This window comes from Larus michahellis, chromosome 3 (genome assembly GCF_964199755.1).
Source record: "Larus michahellis chromosome 3, bLarMic1.1, whole genome shotgun sequence".
Classification (NCBI taxonomy): domain Eukaryota; kingdom Metazoa; phylum Chordata; class Aves; order Charadriiformes; family Laridae; genus Larus; species Larus michahellis.
In genome coordinates this window covers 82,666,727-82,688,295 of record NC_133898.1, presented here as the reverse complement: position 1 = coordinate 82,688,295, position 21,569 = coordinate 82,666,727, and the positions used below count along the sequence as shown (strand labels likewise).

General features: G+C 38.7%; 1 protein-coding gene across 1 annotated transcript in view; it reads left to right on the top strand.

The window, feature by feature from the left end:
* The window catches only part of CRYBG1 (crystallin beta-gamma domain containing 1), a 41,730-nt gene that overhangs the window by 3,519 nt on the left and 16,642 nt on the right, over positions 1-21,569 (top strand). The window contains exons 3-13 of the mRNA XM_074581019.1: positions 4,867-6,331; positions 6,417-6,593; positions 7,991-8,038; positions 8,150-8,268; positions 9,603-9,765; positions 10,911-11,050; positions 13,794-13,920; positions 14,249-14,284; positions 14,694-14,836; positions 15,092-15,218; positions 15,310-15,455. Of these exons, the coding sequence (XP_074437120.1) occupies positions 4,867-6,331; positions 6,417-6,593; positions 7,991-8,038; positions 8,150-8,268; positions 9,603-9,765; positions 10,911-11,050; positions 13,794-13,920; positions 14,249-14,284; positions 14,694-14,836; positions 15,092-15,218; positions 15,310-15,455 (2,691 nt within the window). The remainder of the gene's footprint in view (positions 1-4,866; positions 6,332-6,416; positions 6,594-7,990; positions 8,039-8,149; positions 8,269-9,602; positions 9,766-10,910; positions 11,051-13,793; positions 13,921-14,248; positions 14,285-14,693; positions 14,837-15,091; positions 15,219-15,309; positions 15,456-21,569) is intronic.

Genomic DNA, 21,569 nt, shown 5'->3' with positions numbered 1-21,569 from the left:
ATCAGTGCTTTCCTTAGGATTATAAAGAAGTGGATGTATTTATAACTTTCACTGTAATCACTCGTATGAGTGCCGTGATTGATTTCCTGGATTCTATTACAGTTCTCTTCTATGGTGAATCATTTTATTACATTCATAATTTCTATTGTTTAATCATCACGGCTGTGTGCTATACGCTATTGCTTTCCTCATTCTGGTACATTCATTTATAGGTGTCAGAGTACATTGAATTCTGTAGGTCCACACGAGGTACACTGAGTGTTCAGAATTGTTGTTCCGCCGTGTTAGAAGGATGTGAAGGTTCAATATTATGGCTTAAGAAACACATACATTTCCAATTATGCTTCCCACACCTGAGAAGCATAGGAGCATTAGGAACAATTTCCTTTGCACTGTTTGTAATGGTCTACATCTGATTTGTTCATTTGTAACTGAATTAAAACCACCTAGTACTGAAAGTTAAATTGTGGTATTTTTGTACATGGTGATGCTTTGCTGTCTGGCAGTATAGATCACAAATCTTAAACTCTAAATTTTTGTGTCTTCATAACTTCAAAGGAAAGGTAGCTTTCATATTTTTCTCTTTGGGTCACTACTGTTAGTGATGATGATGTTCTAAATGCTCACGTAGCTGGATTTCATTTTTCTGGGTATCTCCTTGGCTTGCTGTACAGTGAGTTATCTTCTGCTGTACTCTTAAAGTAATAGACAAGTATCCTTTCTGACAGATTTAATTTTAATGAATAAACAGCCTGTTCTAATTCACCTGATTTTCGTGGGGTGTGTGGCACACTCTGTCTTGGCCTTATCTGCTGCTATAGGAACTTTAGCCCTGGGTGGGGACCACGGTGTTGCATGAAGGGTTCCTGGTACGTCTGATAACTGTGCAATGGCAGCTTCTTTAGCCAGACAAATTGATATGGTCAGATTACCTGGTATAATTTGTAGTCATTCATCAGAACCCACGAACTATAAGCCTGCATGGGGATTAAGCTGCTGTAAAATAGGAAATGAAAAGATGGTGCCATTACTAGATGAAGGTGTGGTTTTGTTCTCTTGATATTGCTTTGAACTAGAGAAAAGATACTCTTCCATTTTCAAAGGTTAAAAAATTACTGTTAGATACTTCACATGAATCCTTTTCGGGTTGAAAAATACTCATTTACTCACAGACTTGCTTGCTTCCTGTAAGATGAATTTTGTATAATCAGAGTAGTTTTCACTTAAAAATGCAAAATGTTTCTTCCTAATGACATTGTGCCGATTCTGGGAATCAAGTTTCTTTAAAAACAATTTTTAAGACAAGTTGGTTTTGCTGGTTCCCTGAAAGTGATGATAGCATTTTCTGTCTTTTCTCCTTTTATGTCTGTGTACTGGGCAACTTGGAAGTCACGGGATACTTTGCTTCCAGCTTTTGAAAGGGAAACCTATCAGGTTTGAGACTAAGCTGAGTTGATGGTACACTTAATCAGCAAATAAAACCTCAGGCAGTAGTTACTTTGATGTGCTTAGCGGAAAACTTGGCTTCAGTTGTCATATTTGATGTTCAGACATGGTTTTGTAGTTGCCTTTGCATTTATGCCCACTTGTTGAATTATTCTGCTCTGTTAATGTGCCGTTTTTCTTTGCTCACCTCAATCTGATGTTTTGGCATCAGTGTTTTTTGGCATCAGTTACATGCTTGACGTGGTCGTTTGGACGGTATGCTTCAACTAGGTGACTCACCTTCCATTTACGACTAGATTGGGAGAGGTTTAACTGCTTGCTTCCACAGGTTAGCTGCAAGGTGTAGCCAAAGAGGAGGAAATCAGTATTTCTCTTGTGCCTGCTTGTTCCTGGCATTGCAGATCAGCAGTGGGTAGTAGGAATCAGCCACACTGGGTTGTTTGTAAGAAAGAGTTTGCACTGTTAAATGAATCCATCTTTCAATGCTTTCCCCTCATACTAGAACGGAGGGTTAAAGGATACTCAAACAACATGCCTTCCTTTTAAACAAGCTTAGAAACTCAGTTCTTGCAATAAGGCGCATCTTTTGGCTGTATTTAACACCAGTATTTCTAGGTGTGGAAAAAGGTGTAATGGAAAGATGAGTTAGTGGAGGCCTGCTGTAGTGGATGGAGCTCCAGGGCTGAACTTTCTATTGCTCTTCGGTCTCAGCTGTTTTGCTGCTGCTGTGCAGAAATACTGCAGAATGTAAACTACCAAGTGCTGAAGTGGTTGTTTCTGGGTAAATTTGCAAAGCTTGAAACTATACCTTTGAGGTGTTAGCTGTTCATTTAAAACAGGTTTTAGGTGTGGCTGATAACAATCAGTGTTAACCATTAAACTTCCTTGTGTCAAGGCATTCAGGGAGAGACAGATTTTATTAGGAAGATACATTTTGTTATGTTGAAATACACATAGTAGTGCAAGTGACAGGCTGACAAAAGGATGGTATGGAAATGAGTCTGTTAAGATAACCAGGCCGTTAGCAATACCTCTTGAAAATACAGGTAGAAGGAGAGGATAAGTACCTTCTTCTGATCAGAAAAGGACATGAAGGGTCCTGGTGAACCGGTAATTTCAGCATGTGTCAGTAGTGCATCCTTGTAGTAGATGAAGGCTACATTGGCAGGAGCATAGCCAGGAGAAGATACTTGGTGCTCAGGAGGCTGCATCTGGGGCATTATATTGAGTTGTACCCCTCCCTCCTCTTCCAACTCTCTTCTCTTGGTACAAGGGAAATGTTCACAAATTGGAATGAGTCCAGTGGTGAGCCATTAAGAAGGTGATGCCATTGGAGCATATCACATATGAGGAGAAGCTGAAGGAGATTGATTTGTTCAACTGAGAGAAGCACACGGGTAGATACCTCTTATCTCTCGCTACCTGTAGATGTACTATAGAGAAGGCAGAGCCAGATTCATCCCTGAGGTGTGCAGTGAAGGGACAGCAGTGGTCATGGTTGCAAGTTGCAACAGTGAAATTTCAATGGGATATAAGGCAAAAATAACTCACAGTGACAGTGGCTGACCTGTTGCAATACTTCCCTGGTAAGGCTTTGAAATCTTGACCCTTGGAGATACTCAGAACTTGGTCACACAAAGCCTGCAACAACTTGATGTAACTTTGAAGTTGTCCCTGTTTTGAGCAGGAAGTTGGACTAGCTGACCTTTAGAGGTCCCTTGCAACTTGTATTCATTTTCCAAAAAGAAAAAGAATATAATAATTTAACTTTGAAAAGTTTAGGAAAAACAGTCATGCTGCAAATGAAAAGTAGTGTCTTTAAATATATTTAATCTTATGCTGTGTGATAGTTCCCTCCCTTTCTTGCCTCTTTCAGGAATAATTTTTTTCTGTTTCCAAGGGTATTTTATTAGCACCTACCTGAATTATGGTCAGTCATTTTTAAGTTTAATATTTACTTTTTTATTGATCATGTATTTTTTGTAAGAGTCTTCCTGTTGTGAACCAACATGAGCAGGCTGGTAGTTACAGTGAGCACTGTCAGGAAGTCTTCTCCAAAAAGACGTGGTGATTTTTAACAGCTGCTTTCTGTATAGATTCATAGGCAGCTGATTTTGGGTTCCTTCTGTTATTTTGGTAAGTTTCTTCTTCATGCTTTTCCCAAGGAAGGAAGCTTCTACAATGGAGAGTCTTGCTTTAGTAAGGTTTACTTTCTTACTTGCAATGGATCTCTTGAGGAAGAGGAGAAAGGAGTGATCTCAGTTTTGGGGTTGTTCATGTTAACTCACTTGTATCTTACACTTCTTTCTTGGGCTAAAGAGCTGTCTGAGAGCTCAGTGAACACAGTTTGTGTAGGTAAAAAAGAACAAAGCACTTAAATACCAGAATCCTCCATTGATTGACAGAGCATTTGAGGCCCTGGAGATTGTAGCCGCCAGTTTCTTTTATCTCCCACCATCGTCAGTTTTCATGTAGTGCAATTTCTGCCTGTTCTCCCACCACTGAGTGTCTCCAGATTCCTCTTTGGAGAACAGGTCTGCCTTTGAAGTGATGGTAGGCTCCTTGACGCTCCTTATATCTGACTGATAAATTTTGAAGACACGTGCCCAGGAAGGAGGCTTAAAACACTCAGCTGCATGTCATCAGCCTTCTGCCATAGTACGTGAGTACTGTGTGCTATGTACTTGTATGCACTTCTCTATCCACTGTGATGGAGAAGTTTCTGTGTTTCCTAATTCAATTCTTGTAAAATCAGCAGGGTTAGTTTACACAATATAAATTGCTGGTTGACTTTACCTGAAGGAAATGGGAGAGTCCTCGCATCTGGTGCCTGCTTAGCCAGGTGGTGATGCAGTGACGGGGGACAGTTACGTTTTCCACCAGCACTAATGAGGCCAGAAGAGGTCTTTTGCTCCATTCAAGGTTGCTTCTGCAGTGTAAAGACTGCAAAGAATCTGGGCAGATGTCTTCAAAACTTGTTGGAGAAGTATATTCAAATGTTAACCAACTCATTATCACCTTAATGAATTGGGATTTGTTTCCTAAACTCTGTAGGGAATTCATGCATATAATTTATTCTGCCTATTCACTATTAAATTTTAATGTCTGTCAGTCATAACTAGTTAAGTTCTCTGCCTCAATTGCAGATGCTGTAGGCTGCTGTGTTTTTTGTTTTACTGAGCATTTAAGAACTGTGTATGTGTTTGAAATGTATTCTCCTTATTTAGTGTATATTTTTTTTTGTCATTTGTATAGTTATTCCTTTTTTTTTAGTTAATTACTTTTGAGATACCAAATTTTAAACTGAATATGACTATGGAAAATTTCATTATAATGCTACATTTTATTGCTTTGAAAATTGTTACAAGTCTTTTCAAGATTAATCAAAGATGTAACTCTGTATCGCTTTGCCTCCTGTAGTCCAGCCAAACCGAAGAATGTAGAGCTGAATTTTAAAGCATCTACGAATCAAGACAGTTTAGAAAGTGAGCAGGATACTCTTGAAAAACCAGTTAATAAAACTAACAGCAACATTGCCAACAAAATTTCATTGTTTGAAAATAAATGCGCTAACCAGAGCCAGAGGCCTGCTGACATCCCTGCTTCAAAAAATAGCACTGTACCAAGCACGTTTGTTGGCAGAGCAAAGCTGAAATTTGGAAAACAACCTAAGGAAAATGAACAGCCTGATAAAACATTAAATAAGCAAAGCAGTCGCCAGAAGTTATTTGAGAATGGCACAGCAGAGAAAGAAAGCACTGCAGAATTAAAAGGCAAAAATGAAGAAGGCTCTGCCTTTTCTGAGGATATTGGGAAGACAACAGAACTTAAGGTAAAAGCTGCAATATCCCTTTTTAACCAAAGCAGCAAAATTGATGCTAGTAGTGTCTCTCTGAAGCAACCCGATCCAGAATTAACCACAGCTAAAAAAGAAAGTTCACCTTTTAAACTGTCTTTGTACTCATCCAGTAAAAATGAAAACGCTCAAGATACTTCCTACCAAAGGAATAACACAAGCTCAGAATTCCACAGAAATGAAGAAAAGGTCCTCCCAAACGCAGAGGTTTTATCATCTAGTGGTGAAGGTAAATATCCTGTACCATCTCATCAGGTTTCTAGATCAGAATTTAAGAAGATGGAAAATGGAGATAAAAAGGCAAAGCTGGGAGAATTGAGCTTTGCAGCACTACAGTATGATGACAGCAGTCAAGATAGTATATTGCTATCAGAGCACAACATCAATACACAGAAGAGCCCAGGCAAAACCTGTAATGGATCTGCTGAAGACGACAGCGTTTTTGATTCCCCATCCGACATGAAGAAGTTTGCTGAAACAATAAAAAACTTGGACAGCTCGGTTTGTTTACCCCAGAAAAAGAAGAGGTCAAAGCTTCCCAAGTCCCCAGCCCCCCACTTTGCAATGCCTCCCATTCATGAAGACAACTTAGAGAAAGTATTTGATCCTAGTGTATTTACTTTTGGTTTGGGATTGAGGAGGGAAAAAACACAGGATCTGTTACCGGCCCAACAAATTAAAATGCAAAGCCTGGAAACGATAGCCAGAGTCAGGCCCAAGCGTGCATCAACAGAGCAGAGTATCATATTCAAAGCCCTGCAATCATGTAATAGAGAGGAACCTGCCTTTACTCAGGAAACAAATGGAAAAGAGAACATTGATGGTATAGATGGTGAAATTAAGAGATCCCGGCTTGAAAAAAGCTCCCTCTTCTCAAGCTTGCTGTCTTCTACATCCAAAGAAAAGTTTTTTAATTCTTCTGTCACCTCAGTAAATAACACCACAACAGCTTTTACAACTGACTCCTCGGGGATGCCTCCTTTACAACAGGATGCTTCTGGGCCATTCGGCATGCCTCAAAAATCTGAGGTAATAAAGGTCATTCATGAAACGCAACCACGTAAATTTTTGTCTACCTGCTGAATGCCTGTTAATTTTGATTTTTGCAATTCAGTCTCTTTCAGATATGAAGTTTCCAAGTTTTGTGGAGAAGTACATGCAAGCAGATAGTGCAAAAAAAGAACTAAGTTTACAAATGCCCAACTATGGGAACCCTGAGAAAAGTTTTGCCAGCTGGTTAGGGACAAGCAGATATGAATCAAATGTCCCCACTGGTTTATTAGATGTGGATGTAAGTATTGTGGCATTTAAAATCTGTCTGGAAGGTTATTCAGCTTTTATATTTTTATGGATGATGTGCATACTTTGTTTTGTTTTCCCTCTTAGGGCCATACGTAGATTACAAATACATAGAGATGAATGTAGGTATGGTACCATCTGATATTGGCTATACATGAAAATGAGATGGCATCTATTAACATGAATGTGTTTCATCATGGTGCTCTTATTTTGTATGATGCGTACCTATTGTGCATCTTCCACTGACTAAAAAAATAAGGATGCAATGGCTAGCGGGTAATGTGAAGGAAAAGAGTAAGCGCAGCCCAAAACAATGACTTTAGTATTCCTTAAAACACAGAGCAAGTTCTAACTGGAATTGAAGCACAGGCTAAAAAACGAGTCATGCTTCAACGTGTTCTGATGATACCTATAAAAATCTGATGGTGGTTAGGAACTCTGTCCTGAGACCACTGGCTGCCCTTCTGTGCTGACTAATATGTTCTCATTAGTTCCTTGCACATGTTGCTGGTTATCTTAGGGTACAACCTATTTTAGGGGCAGGACCTATTAGGTGGTTTTTTGTTTGATGAATAGTTCCTAGAAGAGCAAGACCCTGTCCCAGAATGAGCACTCCTGTCCTTGCTAGGAAACTAAATGCATATTTGCAATGCTCTTTTTATTTGTTTTAAGATGACATAATGCAACCATAACTTTCCCATGTATTCTGTATCATATAATTTACTACTGACTTCAATATTGGTTTAGATTTTGTATACCTCAATGTGTTTTATTTGTTCTTGGCATTTTACTCTATCACTTATTGCACAGTGTTTCGCACTTTTTGGAGAAACCTATCTTGTTACAAGCTGTTCAGCACAAAATGGGTTTTGCTAATTAGTTCATGCTTGCATATACCATCATGCTCTTCAGTCTTTTCATATATTCCCTCAAAATTATTTCATGGTTTATGGTTACCAGACGTTTAAGCTTCCATTACTCTTGTTATCATTGTACAGCGTGTGCTTTATTAATGCCAATTTTTAAAGTAGTCTCTTGGTATGAAACCCCTGGAACGTATAGGAAGTTGATTAGAAGGATTTTAAAACATTTCAAGTCTGAGGTTAGTTGGCTTCAGTGAGATGATAATTCAGTTTAAAAAGATTAAAAAAAAAAATCCCAAGTGTGTAAATTTGTACATTTGTTGCAAGATACTGCTTTTTATGAGGAAGAAGGAATTGAAGCAGTAAGTAGGTGTAGTTGAAGTGTTATCGACTTTTTATGATTCAGACTAGTTTTTATTTTGGTTCACTAGCTCGTTTTTTATAGCTGAGCCTCTTTATTGAATACATTTTTGGTTTGAGGTTTTTGGTTTGGTTTTTTTTGTGACTTTTCTCTCGCCACTATTAGGCACTTTCAAGAAACGGACAAAGTAAAATCAATCCCAGACCTGGCAAGGTAAGATCAGTTTTATGATCCTTACTGTTCCTCTCTATATTTAAAGCATAGCAAGATAGAATTATATGTTGTTGGTGTTTTTTTGTTTTGTTTTGTTGTTTTTTAACATAGCTGGTGATATACTGTGAATCAGACTATCAAAACAATGGTATTGAAGTTTTCCATGATGTTCTGGATTGCAGTTCTTGGGTTCTGTCACCAACAATTTTAGTTAAAGTCATCAGAGGATGGTAAGAGATTAATTTTTACTCTTTATCATTGGTCTGTCCAAAAATCTTTAGAAACAGAACCAGTATGTAATTCACAGTAAGTCTGCCTTGCAAATGGCAATGTAACGTAGATACCTATGAGCAAGAAATGTGGCATTTTACCTCTGCAATAGGAAGTTCTGGTCAGAAAACTTATCTTGCTGACAAATTGAGTGAGTGTTACCATCTGGAGGGGTGCACCATTTCACCAGGCATAGGGATGGGATGAAATGTCAGATTCTGTCCAGCTATGCTGCCTTTTGACTCCTGTCCCCTTTATGGGTGCTTGCATATTATTTGGACTGGGCTAAAAGGCTAGCAAAGGGTTTTAAAGACAGGTCTGACATGAGTTTGGATGCAAGAGATTAATTCCACACCCAAAAGTATAAGGTGATGCTGTAGAGGTAATTGTTTCTCTCATGAGTTCAGAGGGAATTTTTCTCTAAAAGCTAGATTGACTAAGAGTAATTCAAAGCAAGTTGATCTCCTACGTTTTTCGTAGCATTAACAGAACAGCCATTATTAGTGTGGATAGCATGGCAAGTTAAGTTGTGGTCAGGCTATAATACAGTCAAATAGCAGGTTCTCAAAAGTATTGATCTGATAGGAAGCTGCAGAAACAAGGGCTAGCTGCAGTAGGAAGCACTGGGAAGCACACTGCTGCGTAGCTTCAGAAAACTGGAATGAAAATCTTTTGATCTGTGTGAATCAGGTAGTCTTTTCCAGCATGGACTAGAGGACTGTGTTTCCCCCTTGCTCCCCTCTTTAACTGAGAGCTCCAGGGGAGGGTTTTATATTTGCAGATGGACATAGTTTTTATCTAGTTATATATTCAAACCTGTGGTTAAAAATAAAGTTGTGCTTGTCTTCTGAGCAGTCTTATCATCCTTTGGCAGATCTGTACCAGCCCCTGTGGAACTCCAGGCTGCTGTTCACAGGATCCAAGTAGCTTGTGTGTTTATACATGACACAGAAGTCTGCCGTGTCAACATTTTCTGACCTACAAATTGGTCCTGATTAGTATCTTATGCAAAAGTCTGGTATTCATAGACAGTAGCCTTGCTGCCCCAAATCATCAATTTAAAAAGGTGGAGGAGTTTTTGATGGAATTACAGAGTCAGCAGTAGGCATCTTTGTTTTTATCATTGCTTTTAAAAATATCACAGAGACCAGAAATGGCTTGCATCAGCTGTATTGGGGTGGCGGGAAGGGTCTGGAAGTAATACTTCTTGTGAAAGGATTTGTTAAATGGGATCATGATTTTTCCAAATTACACTTGACAAGCAGCATTAATAATGAGAATTTTTTATTTTAAGCTGGGTACTCTATGAGAAACCAAATTTTGAAGGCCCCTCTATTCCCCTGGAAGAAGGAGAGCTGGAACTCCCAGATATTTGGGGTGCAGATACTTCAGAAGAGCAAAATGAATGCAAATCTCTAAAGCCTGCAGTGATTGGTTCAATAAGACATGTTGTTAAGGCAAGTAATAGAAACAAAGAAAACTCTGTATAAGTGTTAATGTTTGGTGATGGTTTGTATTGATACAAAGAGTGGTTGGTGTATTAGGACACAAGTGTAACATGAGTTGTAAATGCATGAAACACTCTTCCATGTTGAATTTCTTGTTTAATCACAAAATAAATGTGGGGAGTTTTGCATAATGGAGATTATAGTAACATCCACTGGAAGGATAGGGCAGGAAGAAAACTGGGTGTTTTTCATTAGAATAGCCTCCAAAATGCTATGTACAGCATATACTTTTTAGCCTGGTCAATCTCTCAGGAAAAACATCAGTAATTCCACAGACTCATATTTTTCAAAAGCATGTGTGTGTGTTTTTCTTTTCTCCCCTCTCTCTCCCCTCTCTCTCCCCTCTCTCTCCCCTCTCTCTCCCCTCTCTCTCCCCTCTCTCTCCCCTCTCTCTCCCCTCTCTCTCCCCTCTCTCTCCCCTCTCTCTCCCCTCTCTCTCCCCTCTCTCTCCCCTCTCTCTCCCCTCTCTCTCCCCTCTCTCTCCCCTCTCTCTCCCCTCTCTCTTCTCACCAAATTTCCATTCAACATGAACTTCAGTGTCAAACACCAAACCTTGTTTGATACTCAAAAAATAGCCCTGTATGTGCAAACTTAGTAGGGAGCTTCACACGTGGTGGAACAGCCTTCCTACATGCACTTTTAACCTGCTATTAAGTAGTTATTTTTGCAGGTTGCCCAAACAAGTATAAGCTATTAAGTTACTTGACTAGGACAGGAAAAAGGAGGAATATATATTGCTTGTAACTACAATTCTTGTTTAAATTGCAGTTGTCTTCAAGAATGGCTTGGTTGGTGTTATGTTAGGATTTAATTTGCTAGAGGAGATGTTAACTGATGAAAGAAGATGCATTCCTAGATGGCAGAAAGTAAACAATGTAAATGTTGATTATAGATTTACTGACTGTCTTGGTCCAAACAGAGACAGGAAAACTGGCCTAGTTATGCTTTTATTATAGGCATCTAATAGCAGTAGTAATTGACAAGAGGGGAAACAATTTAAAATAAACAGGTGTTTCAACACTGATTTAGTTACCTGCATTAATTACAGAACTTGCAGCACAGATCAAGTGATTATGGCAATCTTTATTTTTCAGGATTACAGGGTTTGCCGAATTGATTTGTATACAGAACCTGAAGGCTTAGGAATCGTGACTTCCTTTTTTGACGACACGGAAGAAACAGGGGTGTTTGGCACCACTCAGAAGACTTGTTCTATCAAAGTACACTGGGGCATGTAAGTGCGTAATTCTGTATGAACGTGTTCTGCTATGAAAGGAATTTGTTTTAAACCATTGGTTACACCTATCAGACATGCAAGCAGGCTGTATTTATTCTAGTCCTACATTTTGGAAGTATTTGTTGACAGTAGCGTTAGTACATCATTGTAATGCTTGACTCTTGGAGAGGCTGACCTCTTAATGTTTTGTGTTGGAGCCAGTTTTTCTTCTGCTTGTGTGTAGTAAAGACAGAGTAACCCTTGTGTATTTGTAGCAAAGGAATGAGTTTGCCTCTCCTGCTTTTTCTCATTCAGGCAAACTTATCATATGTGAGAGTGGGGGGATGAACTGTTACGATAAGACCACATTTCCTGCTTGCTCTCTTCTAAACTTGAAATCATTGTACTAAGAGAAGAGAATTCTCAAGCTCTTGTGTTAGAAAGGAAGACTTGGTGTCATGTGTAAACTCTGGAAAGCATTCTTGTGTTTCACAGTGCATTTTAATCAGTGTTTTTATGGTGAAGTTTAGGACATGTATGTACATCACCTGAAAACATCTAGCCGTTTGAGTTATGCGTGTAGTGTATATCATGAACTAAGGGAGCCCTTATGAGAAAGGAGACCTCTCAGGAGCAATCCAGACACTGTACCAGTGGTAGTTTTGATAACTTGATAAACAAACTTGTAAATCGGTACTGAAAATATGCCTCAAAGTGGTACTGGGAAAAGTATGCAGAAGAGGGAGGCTGGTTTCAGAAAAAGTGAGAGGGTGGAACCGCTTTCAATGATGTTGGGTCCTGCAGAACATTTTACAGGGTTTACAGACCTTGGTTGTTACCTGTTGGCCGTGTTATGTTTGGGCCACTGATAGCATTTGCCTTGCTGCAGGTGGTCTATTTAACTGTCAAAAACTGCCCCACTAAAGAGAAGCGTTCCATACCATTGCAAAGATATATTTAAATATGCCACAGGATGGATGGGGCGTTTTAGTTGTTCAGTAGAGGGTATTTTATCTGATTAAATCTTTACACCTTGATTTGTGGAAAAAATGAAGCACTCAGGTATATAGGGAAATTTTAAGATGTCCAAGTAGTTTGTTCTCTGACAGAAGGTTATTTCTGTTGAATGGCAAGCTTAATCCAAATTACACATCTGCCGAGAGTAATGAAATCAGATATATTATTTGGAGGTTGATTATTAATTGATTTATCGACCTCTCCACTTTATTTCTGTCCCTCAGTTAAAAGCATTCTGCGAATAGTGAAATTACAAAATGTTTGGAAAGGAAGCAGAGTCTGTGTACATCTCTCGGGCTTCAGACTGGTCCTTATTTTGCATCAGTGTGACAGTGTTTTTGTGCTAAAGGTGTATAAACTCTTACAGTTGTAATTTCACTCTGTTGCATTTGGATCCCCTGAGGGAAAGCAGGCTAATATTTGCACCAGAAAGCAAAACAGACAGTTGAAAAATAATCATAGAATCGTAGAATGGTTTGGGTTGGAAGGGACCTTAAAGGTCATCTAGTTCCAACCCCCCTGCCGTGGGCAGGGACACCTCCCACTAGACCAGGCTGCTCAAAGCCCCATCCTTTTTCGGATGTCAGTTCATTAGTCCCGTGTAGAAAGAAGTTGCTTCTGCCAGTTGCTTGCATGAGAAATTCGGTAAGCTGTTGCAGCTTTTTTTGCGTGTTGCAGGATTTTTTTTCTTTCCTTTGGTTTACAGGCATAAGATAGTTCACTGCATTGGCAGTTGAAGGAGGCTCTGATTCTGAGTCACCTTGCCATGTGGGTGTGGTTGTATCTTCTTAAGGTTTCCCAGTGTTCATGGTTAATTGCTGTTTACTAAAAGCTGCCAACAAAAATGAGTCAATGCACCTTTATCTTCTGCTTGTGCTCTCTCTTTGGTCTTCCATGTGTTTAAATTCTTGCAGTGAAGTTGAGGGTTTACTGGGTGTTGTGACTACAGGACACACAATATATCAAACATTCAGCTGTAGACAGCAATAAAACTAAAGCTAAAACGTTCCTGTTCAGGATGTGTTTTATACTGCTCCATGCTGCACTTCTGAGAGATCAGTAAATTTAACTGGAAGAAATACATTGCCATTCTTATGCAGAGATCAGCAGTATGTTTCTTTGTTTCCAGTCAGATTACTGGTTAAGATTTTCTTGAAAAAGCTTTGAAAAGCTACTGTTGCTGTCCCAGTCAGGAATTTTGAAAGTCATGTCTTTCAAAGCAGATTTATTAGCAGGTACAAGCCATGTGGAAGTAGATCTCTAAGGACTTGTCAGGTTTTTCTACGTATTAGTAAGTAACGCAAGTTTAGAATTCTCTATTCAACAGATTTTGCAACAAATCCAAGTCTAGATTAGTAGAGATCTTTCAACTTCTTGAAAATTGGTTCTGCATATTTTAAAACTATTCTAAAAATAATACAGAGTAAGCTTAAGTCTTGAAACTTCAGTTTAAAACTTGGGTTCCCCTCAGATAAGACAGTCAAATTCTTAACTGTGTCTCCTTTGTACTGATTTTTTTTTTTTGCCTATTCAAACAAAACACATGCGTTATTGGTGGTTCCTGCACGGGCACAGAACTTTGGCAGTGTGTCAGCTTGTACTTGGCAATTTTGATGGTAAAGAAACGAAGTTTTATTGGGTGTACAATGATGTCTTTTCTAAAGTAAGCACATTGTCTTGTTCTTTACTGTTCAGAAGTGTTCTGGGGTTTTTATCTTTTGCTTTTCTCTCTTCCTTGCTTTAGATGGCTAATTTATGAAGAACCTGGTTTCCAGGGAATCCCTTTAATGTTGGAGCCTGGTGAATATCCTAATTTAGCATTCTGGGAGAAGAAAGAAGCCTACATTAGGTCTATGAGGCCCTTGAAAATGGTAAAATATTGTTATTACTAGCAAGTTATGTGACCTGTGTTTATGTGTTAGAAATAATGTGTTAAGGTGGCTAGATTTTTCAAGGCTAACAAAAAAGTAACTCTTTAAAAACCAAAATTTTTAGTCTATAAAATTCTTGAACTTTCAACAATTGATTGCATCCATTTCTGCCTTTAATCTGCCTTCTTATTTTCACTTGTGTTCTTCAAGGAAGGCTTCATCTTAATTCTGTCTTTTTGTGAAGAGTTGATGACTCTTATAGTTGCCTGTAAGTTGTCTGACTAAGTTTAGGCAACTTATTTTTTCTTTTCTTTTTTTTTTTTAACAGGGTGGTCGCAAAGTTGAATTCAGTGGAGAGCCAAAGGTAAAAGTCAATATTTATTTGATTGTCTAAAGGTATTTTATAACACATGAACTAAACATGGGTAGATAAATATATCTTGATTGTGTACCAACTACTGACAGTTTAGCGGCTAGTCCTGCTGTATGTGACCACACCATGAAACTGCAATTTGTCACATTTATGCATTCGTCATATGTGATGTCACATATGTGACAGCATTAACAGCTATCTGGATAATGCAGATGGGTAGTGAACATTCAAGCCCTCATGTTGCATCTCTGAGGGAAAGACATCTTGAAGACAATAGAGAGATCCCACTAATTAGTTTCATAATCGTGCCTTCTCTTTATGTGTTATGGCAAAAGAAACTGTCTGTTGTCAGTATTTTCATGCTGTCTCTAACTTTTCTTTTACTTCATTTCCACTACAGGTAATCATTTATGAGAAGCCTTTCTTTGAAGGGAGAAATGTGGAAATAGAATCAGAGATCTTTACGCTTGATGACAAGGAATCAGAAGAAAAGACAAGACTTCCATTTACATCAGTGGGATCCATGAAAGTACTGGGAGGAGTGTAAGTGTGGGAAAACAGCAGCAGTATTTCCGCATCACTGAGGTAGTAACTCCATGGGCTGGAAATTGCAGTGGACAAATTCAGTACTTGTTTGTTTTCCCTGTTTCCCTAGGTTTTGGGTTTAGAGATATGCCTGGGTTAAACTTGCAAACGTTCACAGCGAAAGAACAAATTTCACACATCTGTATCTGCTCCATAACAACATGGAGTGGCAGTTGTCCGTTTTCACACGCAGATTCTGTTGTTGTTGTTTAGTTGGGTCGGTTATGAGAAGCCCCGGTTTGAAGGCCATCAGTACTTGCTGGAAGAAGGAGCGTATCGGGATTGGACAGACTGGGGTGGCTATGATGAAGAGTTGCAGTCACTGCGACCGATTGTTGGTGTAAGTTCCAAGAACATGTAGTAGGCATCTCCTGAGTGCAGTGAGACATCCTGTTGCATTTTCCTTATGATGCTTCTCTTTGTTTTAATAGGACTTCACAAGCTCCCATATGATAATGTACAGTGAAAAAGACTTTGGATCAAAGGGTTCCAACATTAATGTGTTAGGAATTATTTCCAATTTGAAAGACACTGGATACGGGCTGAGGACACAGTCTATAAATGTGCTAAGTGGCGTGTAAGTGATATTTTTAATCCCTGTGTAATTTAAAGTGTGCTATTCTTTTTAGAATTTGATAGTATTTGCAGATGTTTTTCAGCACTCGGACTTCTAATGTCTGTGTGGAGTCTTCAGATAAAATTTTCTGCCCTTGACTGCAGAATGTGAAAAGAAGTTTTTGTGAATATGTACAGTAAATTGGTTTTCTTCTCACGATAAGATCAGATGGTCCCAGGAAATGTTGACATGTGATACACAAAGTATGAAAGTATGAGATGAGATTTCATCAGGAAGGTAGAAATAGCATGTTCTCATGGCTGTATTTTTATTTTTCTTTTTAAGCATTTCAATAGCAAAATTGTTACAGAGGTAATTTCCAGGGTTCTTGTGTTTGACCAGGGGCAAATTCCTTGCTCTTTCTCTCAGTGGTGTGTAAAATGGAGATAACTCTTACCATGCTCACGAAGACATTCTGATATTAAGGAGACTTAAGGAGACTTTAACTGTTCTGAAAAGTAATGTTGCTTTCTTTTTTTTTTTTTTTTTTAACACAGTGGTTCCCAAAACTTTTGCATTGTAGTGGTCATTAACAACTCTTACTCTCTGTGCCATGTGAGTTGGCACACACAGTTGATAAGTTGATAGACTTGTTTGATTTGTTTAGTACATCAATTGCAGATTGAGTTTCACAGCCTTGCAGTCTGCATCAAAGTGTTTTGGAAATACAAACAGGTATTAGCAATCATGTCTCCAAACATACAAAATTACTTAAGGTAGTAGAACCAAAAGAGTATGAGATGTGCAGTCTCTCTCCCTGCCTGGTATATGTAGGTGACTTGCTGAAAGCTCTGCCTTACCCAGCCACGCCCTAAATCTTTCTGTGTGTTATGTGTGTGATATCTCTGCAAGTTTTATCTGGATAAAGATTGCAGAATCAAGCTCAGTGCATTCCAGAGGAATGCTTTTAATTTGTACATGAACATGGTGCGACAGCAGGTTTTTTTTCTGCCTGGTGACCTTTGAAGCCACTGTGTCCTTTTGTCTTCTGTAATATGCAAGGGAGATTCATGGGAAAGAGTCACCTCTGAAGGTTGGGAAACAAATTGTGGGTTACCTATCACACCCTTTGTGTAGTTGTTCTAGTAAATGTGTCTGTTGCAGCTGAGATAGGAATCGAGTTTGAGTATTCTAGTCATTAAGAGCGACTCTAATGCTCTGATGGTAAAGGCAGCTAGAAGTCATTACAAACAAAACTCTTGTCCCACAGACTCTGCTAGTGCTCTTGTAATCTCACCTCGTAGTCTCTTAAAGATGTCATTTGTAGCAATAAGCTTTTTAAAAATTTAGGTGCATTGTTCATAACAGGTGACTAGCACTCAACTCTTACCAGTCTTGTACGACCCTTTTGTTTCCAAAGAGGTTGTGAGTGTTTGGGCGTTTTGTGGTGGTGTTCTTGCTAAATGCTAATGTGTGAGAAACGGTGAATGATTCACATTAAGTCATGCTTCGTAATAAAATGCTTTATTTTAAGTATTAAGTAACTGTTCAGGTAGACAATTTTTATATCTTTCCTTCCAAGAAATCAGTCATCGAGTGATGAATAATCCATTGAGCAATTTCCTGAGCTGTTTAGACTGTAACATACATGATGTCATAGTGAACTGTGACAGATTTAATAGAAGCTTCTCATACTATTTCGAAGTAACCTTCCTGGTATCGTATTGAAAAGACTTCATTAAAAAAAATCTCAAAAATGTAAGAAGCCCTGAACCTTTCATAGCAATTTTTTAACTACGGGTTTCTGGGTTAAGCAGATAACAGATGATAACGGATAACAGATGATCTGCATTTCCCACATAATTAATTTGATTGCTCTGTAATTTAAAGGGTATATCAAAGAAAAGAAAGCCTGACACTGCAGAGCACAGATACTACTGAACAAGTTCTAAGCTAAACTGCATCTTTAGACTGTATGCTGAAGACAGCCCAGCTCTGTATTTGGGGAGTGAATACTCCATTTTGGGTTAACTGAGCGCTAGCTGCATGAAAATTTTCGGCTATTGTGTTTCTGAAGAATGTTTCCAAGCAATATTTTAATGTGTTTGCTCAATCTGTTGTAAAGACATCTTGAAAAAAAAATCCTAAAGTGATGAGGATTGACTTTTGAAAAATCGGTACATCTTTTGCTCTTCATCATTCTTCAGAGATTGGGCAAACATAAAATCAGAAGTATTTTTTTCTTCTGCTGTTGGGGCTGGAGAAAAGGAATCCAGGCTGTCTGAAAATAGGAGAGGGCTTTCTTCTTTTAAGTAGGGTTTGATCTTTACCTTCAAGTTGGCAGAGTTTTAAGTGTCGGAAAATGGAAGTGTTTACTAGCAACAAGTAACACCCTTTACAAGTTTAAGCAAGTACTAAAATCAACTGCTGTACAATTTTGATTTCCTCTCTGCTTAATAACTCGTCAACCTTGTATTTAATAGTGATCAAAATAACAGGAATTGCATTTGAAGTGTGCCTTTTCTTTATCCATAAACACACCAAACTTTTGGTAAATATACTGAAAAAGCCCCTGTCTTTTAGTTGATACTTTTTGAACTTAGTGGAAGAACTTCTTCAGATTTTTGTTGGGTGTTTTTTTGTTGTTGTTGTTGTTTTTTTTTTTAAGTAGGCGTTTGTTTTACTGTGGTCCTGTAATCAGCCTGGTTTTCCCCTAATTTTTAAGTTACTAGTCCACAGTGCAGATTTGGCTGCTTCTAGTGTACATATGGATAGTGATACTAAGGAAGTCATTAGGTGATGAGTAGTTCATATACAGGAGACAGAATATATTAAATTTAATCTGGATGCACTGGGGAAGGAAACATGGGTGAAACTAAAGAGACACAAGGTACAAGAACAAACCTCCCCTGGGAGCTGAAAAGGGCAAGAGCCCTTGGGTACCCCGTGGGAGAACATTTCAAACAAATCTTCCCTCCATCTCTGAACCGAGCTGAACTGACATTTGAAAAAACCTTTCAAGGATTCATGAAATTAAAGTTCGCATGTCCCTGGGGTACTAGGAACCACAAGAACGAAGGGGTATGTAAAGAACCTGTTTCCTCTCTTTCCTATAAACAGAATTTTATTACCTCTGTTAATCATGCTACAAATCTGCAAGTGATTTAAACCCCATTGTCTCTGTGTAGTATTTAAGCTTTAAAGATTGTGAATTCTATTTCAGGCCTGAAGGACTGCTTCTGTGCCTGAAAGCTTACTTTTTACAACTATGGCATTTAGTTAAATGAAGATGTTGCCATTTCTTCCGTAGCTGAGAGAGAAGGTCCTTCCAGGATTTAAGTAATCTGTCCTGTCCTAAAATGAGTCTGAGCAATGCAAAAAGGGGGGATTACCCCTCTCAGCTAACACTAGGAAGAGCATACGTTATGAGAAATGGGCAATGTTTTGAAAGGTAAAGTCAGGTAAGATGAATCCTGGGCTAACCATGAGCAAAGCTGATATTTGGCAAGTTACTGCCTCTGGGTTCTTTTCTTGGCTGTTCTTCCAGACCCTGTTTGGAGGTGCGGTTCCTAGATATCATATATAAAAGGGTTTGGGAAAAGATACTGTGCATGTAATAGTATCAATAATATATAATCGACACTTTTCTCTCCATCTGTGGTTCCAGGGACATGGATGGTGCAGAGGAGCGAAGGTCTCCAGCACCACCCTGCCAGCAACCTGGGACGAGGCTGTTGCTCAGCCTAACTAAGGCAATTTGTAGGGCTGGGGGTTACAAAAACTGTTGCGTTAGGAGAATTAGCTCCCTGTGGGGCAGGATTGTTGTTGCCTTGCTGCAGAGCAGTACTTCAGTTTTTGTGGTGCCTGGCAGCTGGGATGTGACGCTCTTGCTTAGATATGGAGGCCATGACTTGCTCTCCAGGCCTTTCTGTTACTCAGAAGTTGGATTAAGGCACTGCTCCTTCCTAGGGGATAGTCATGAGGTCTGACAGGTTTAGCTGGTACCAAATTCAGCTGCCTGTCCTTGCTGCTGTTATTACTAGTCTCAGCAGCTTCTGTGGGCTTCTGAAGGTAGTGTAAAGGCACAAGTATGTCACTTATAAGCCCTGACTCTCTAACTGTATGGGCTGACTTGCATGGGAGAGTGGTACTTGCTTATTTAAATCCCATTGATTTCAACATAAACATGTGCTTAAAGTGAGATATGTTGATTACTTCTATATTCAGCCTTCTTTTTAGATGGGGTGAAATGAAATAACTGCTACCGAGAGATTCTTAGGAGGCATCTGGCATGTTTTATCATTCACTTAATATCAGAAACACTTGTTTGCACAGATGTCAATCAAGTTAAACTGTCATGCACTGTAGTTGTATCCTGGCATTTGTGCATTGAAAAATCTAATGAATGTCTGCTGAAGAAATTGGTTAAGGAAACCTCACTTTCACAGCTTTTGGTATATGTGGCATACAGGTATAGACACACCTGAGACATCTGAACTGCCTGCTCAATTTATTGTACATACCGATGTCTCTTTGATGAATTACTTTGAGGTGATTTTGAAATGTGCCTTGAAATATGCCTTAAGTAATTAGTGCATAACAAGTTAGAATAATTGATTATATCTGAGGCAAACCAAGAGATGTGAATAGTGATAAATGTGAATCACAATATGAGTGTTTGCCATGGATAAATAATACAAATTTCATACTCTCAGCACATACATGTTGATGCAGCTTTATTTCAGTTTGAAGTTATCCCACTTCTTACATTTGCAGAGACTCTGGCGTTTTGTTCTTGGAATAAAACTACAGTTTAATAGAATCCAGTTGCTTGACACATGTAGGCCATTTTATGGTGAATTTAGCTGGTGAGAGTTAGCATCCACTGCAAATTATAAGTTTCGTATCATTTTACTGCTTTATGATGTGAAACTTTTTGTTACTGTTGAAACTATAAGAAGACTGCACTGAAAGTGGGTTTTGGCATAACCTAGCATATACTTGTTGGCTAAAATTAAAAATTGACTATGAGTAGAAGATTATCCTGTAGAACCAGGAACCAGCAAGATGTCTTGATCCCTGCATAAATAAAATGAATGAGACTCAGCTGTTACTGGGGCCAGCTGTAATATCAGCACTCAAAAAAACCCACAAAACCAACAAACAACAGAAAAAAAAGGATGAGTTTAAAAAAGAGCCAGAATATAATTATGGGGAAGGTTGGGAAGTCGAGCAGCGAAAGGCAGCAGAAGTTATGCAGGTTATCACAAAACCAAAGGTAGTGCTGATGTGGGAATGCTTTATCTGGGCGTTCGGTATGGAGTCAGGGTTAGAATGCCGTAATAGAAGGTTTCTTGAATGTAGTAGGCTATGCGTAGCAAGACTAGCTGATAGCAGATAATTCAGATTAGAAGTAAAGCACTCCAGGGACAACTGAACATTGGAGATATATATGTAGTGATTTGGTTGCTTTTCTAATACTTCAAGCGTGTATCTCAAAAGTTCAATGTCTTTAAAAAAGGCATATTCTGACTGAGACAGAAGTTATGGTTTTGATGCAGAAATCTGAGTTTGTGGCCTGTGTTAGGCATGAGATCTGACTGAGCATTCATACAATAATGGCTTTGAATTTAAATACATTAATCTGGTCAAATTTGTGATGGTTTTAATGCTTAACTTTCAAGGATGTTCTTCCTGCTGATGTCTGTGCTTCCTAGCAGGGAGCAGTCTGCTCTCATTAGCATACATGCCTGTTGTTGCAGCTCAGCTTTCTGTTGGGGTGTGTGTTTGCTTAAACACAACTGAACTGTAGGTACAGGCAACACTAAAAAAATCAGTATTCCTATCTTTACTGCCAAGATGACTCTGAAAGTTAGTTTTATCCAAAAAGTTCTATTCCGATATCTGTCTTTTTTTCTAGAGAAGAACTTGATCTAGATAAAACAGTAGAATTGTGAAACATCTCAAAATATTCTTACTGGAGACAGCTTTTAGGATATCTAGCAGATGATGTATTTGAATTTGTGGTCTGCTTTAGCTAATTCACTCTGATTCATATCAACATAGTAGGGTGAATGGAAGTGAAATTTGCATGGGTTTTGGAGTATCAGATACATGTGGTGGTTTAGGGTTTTA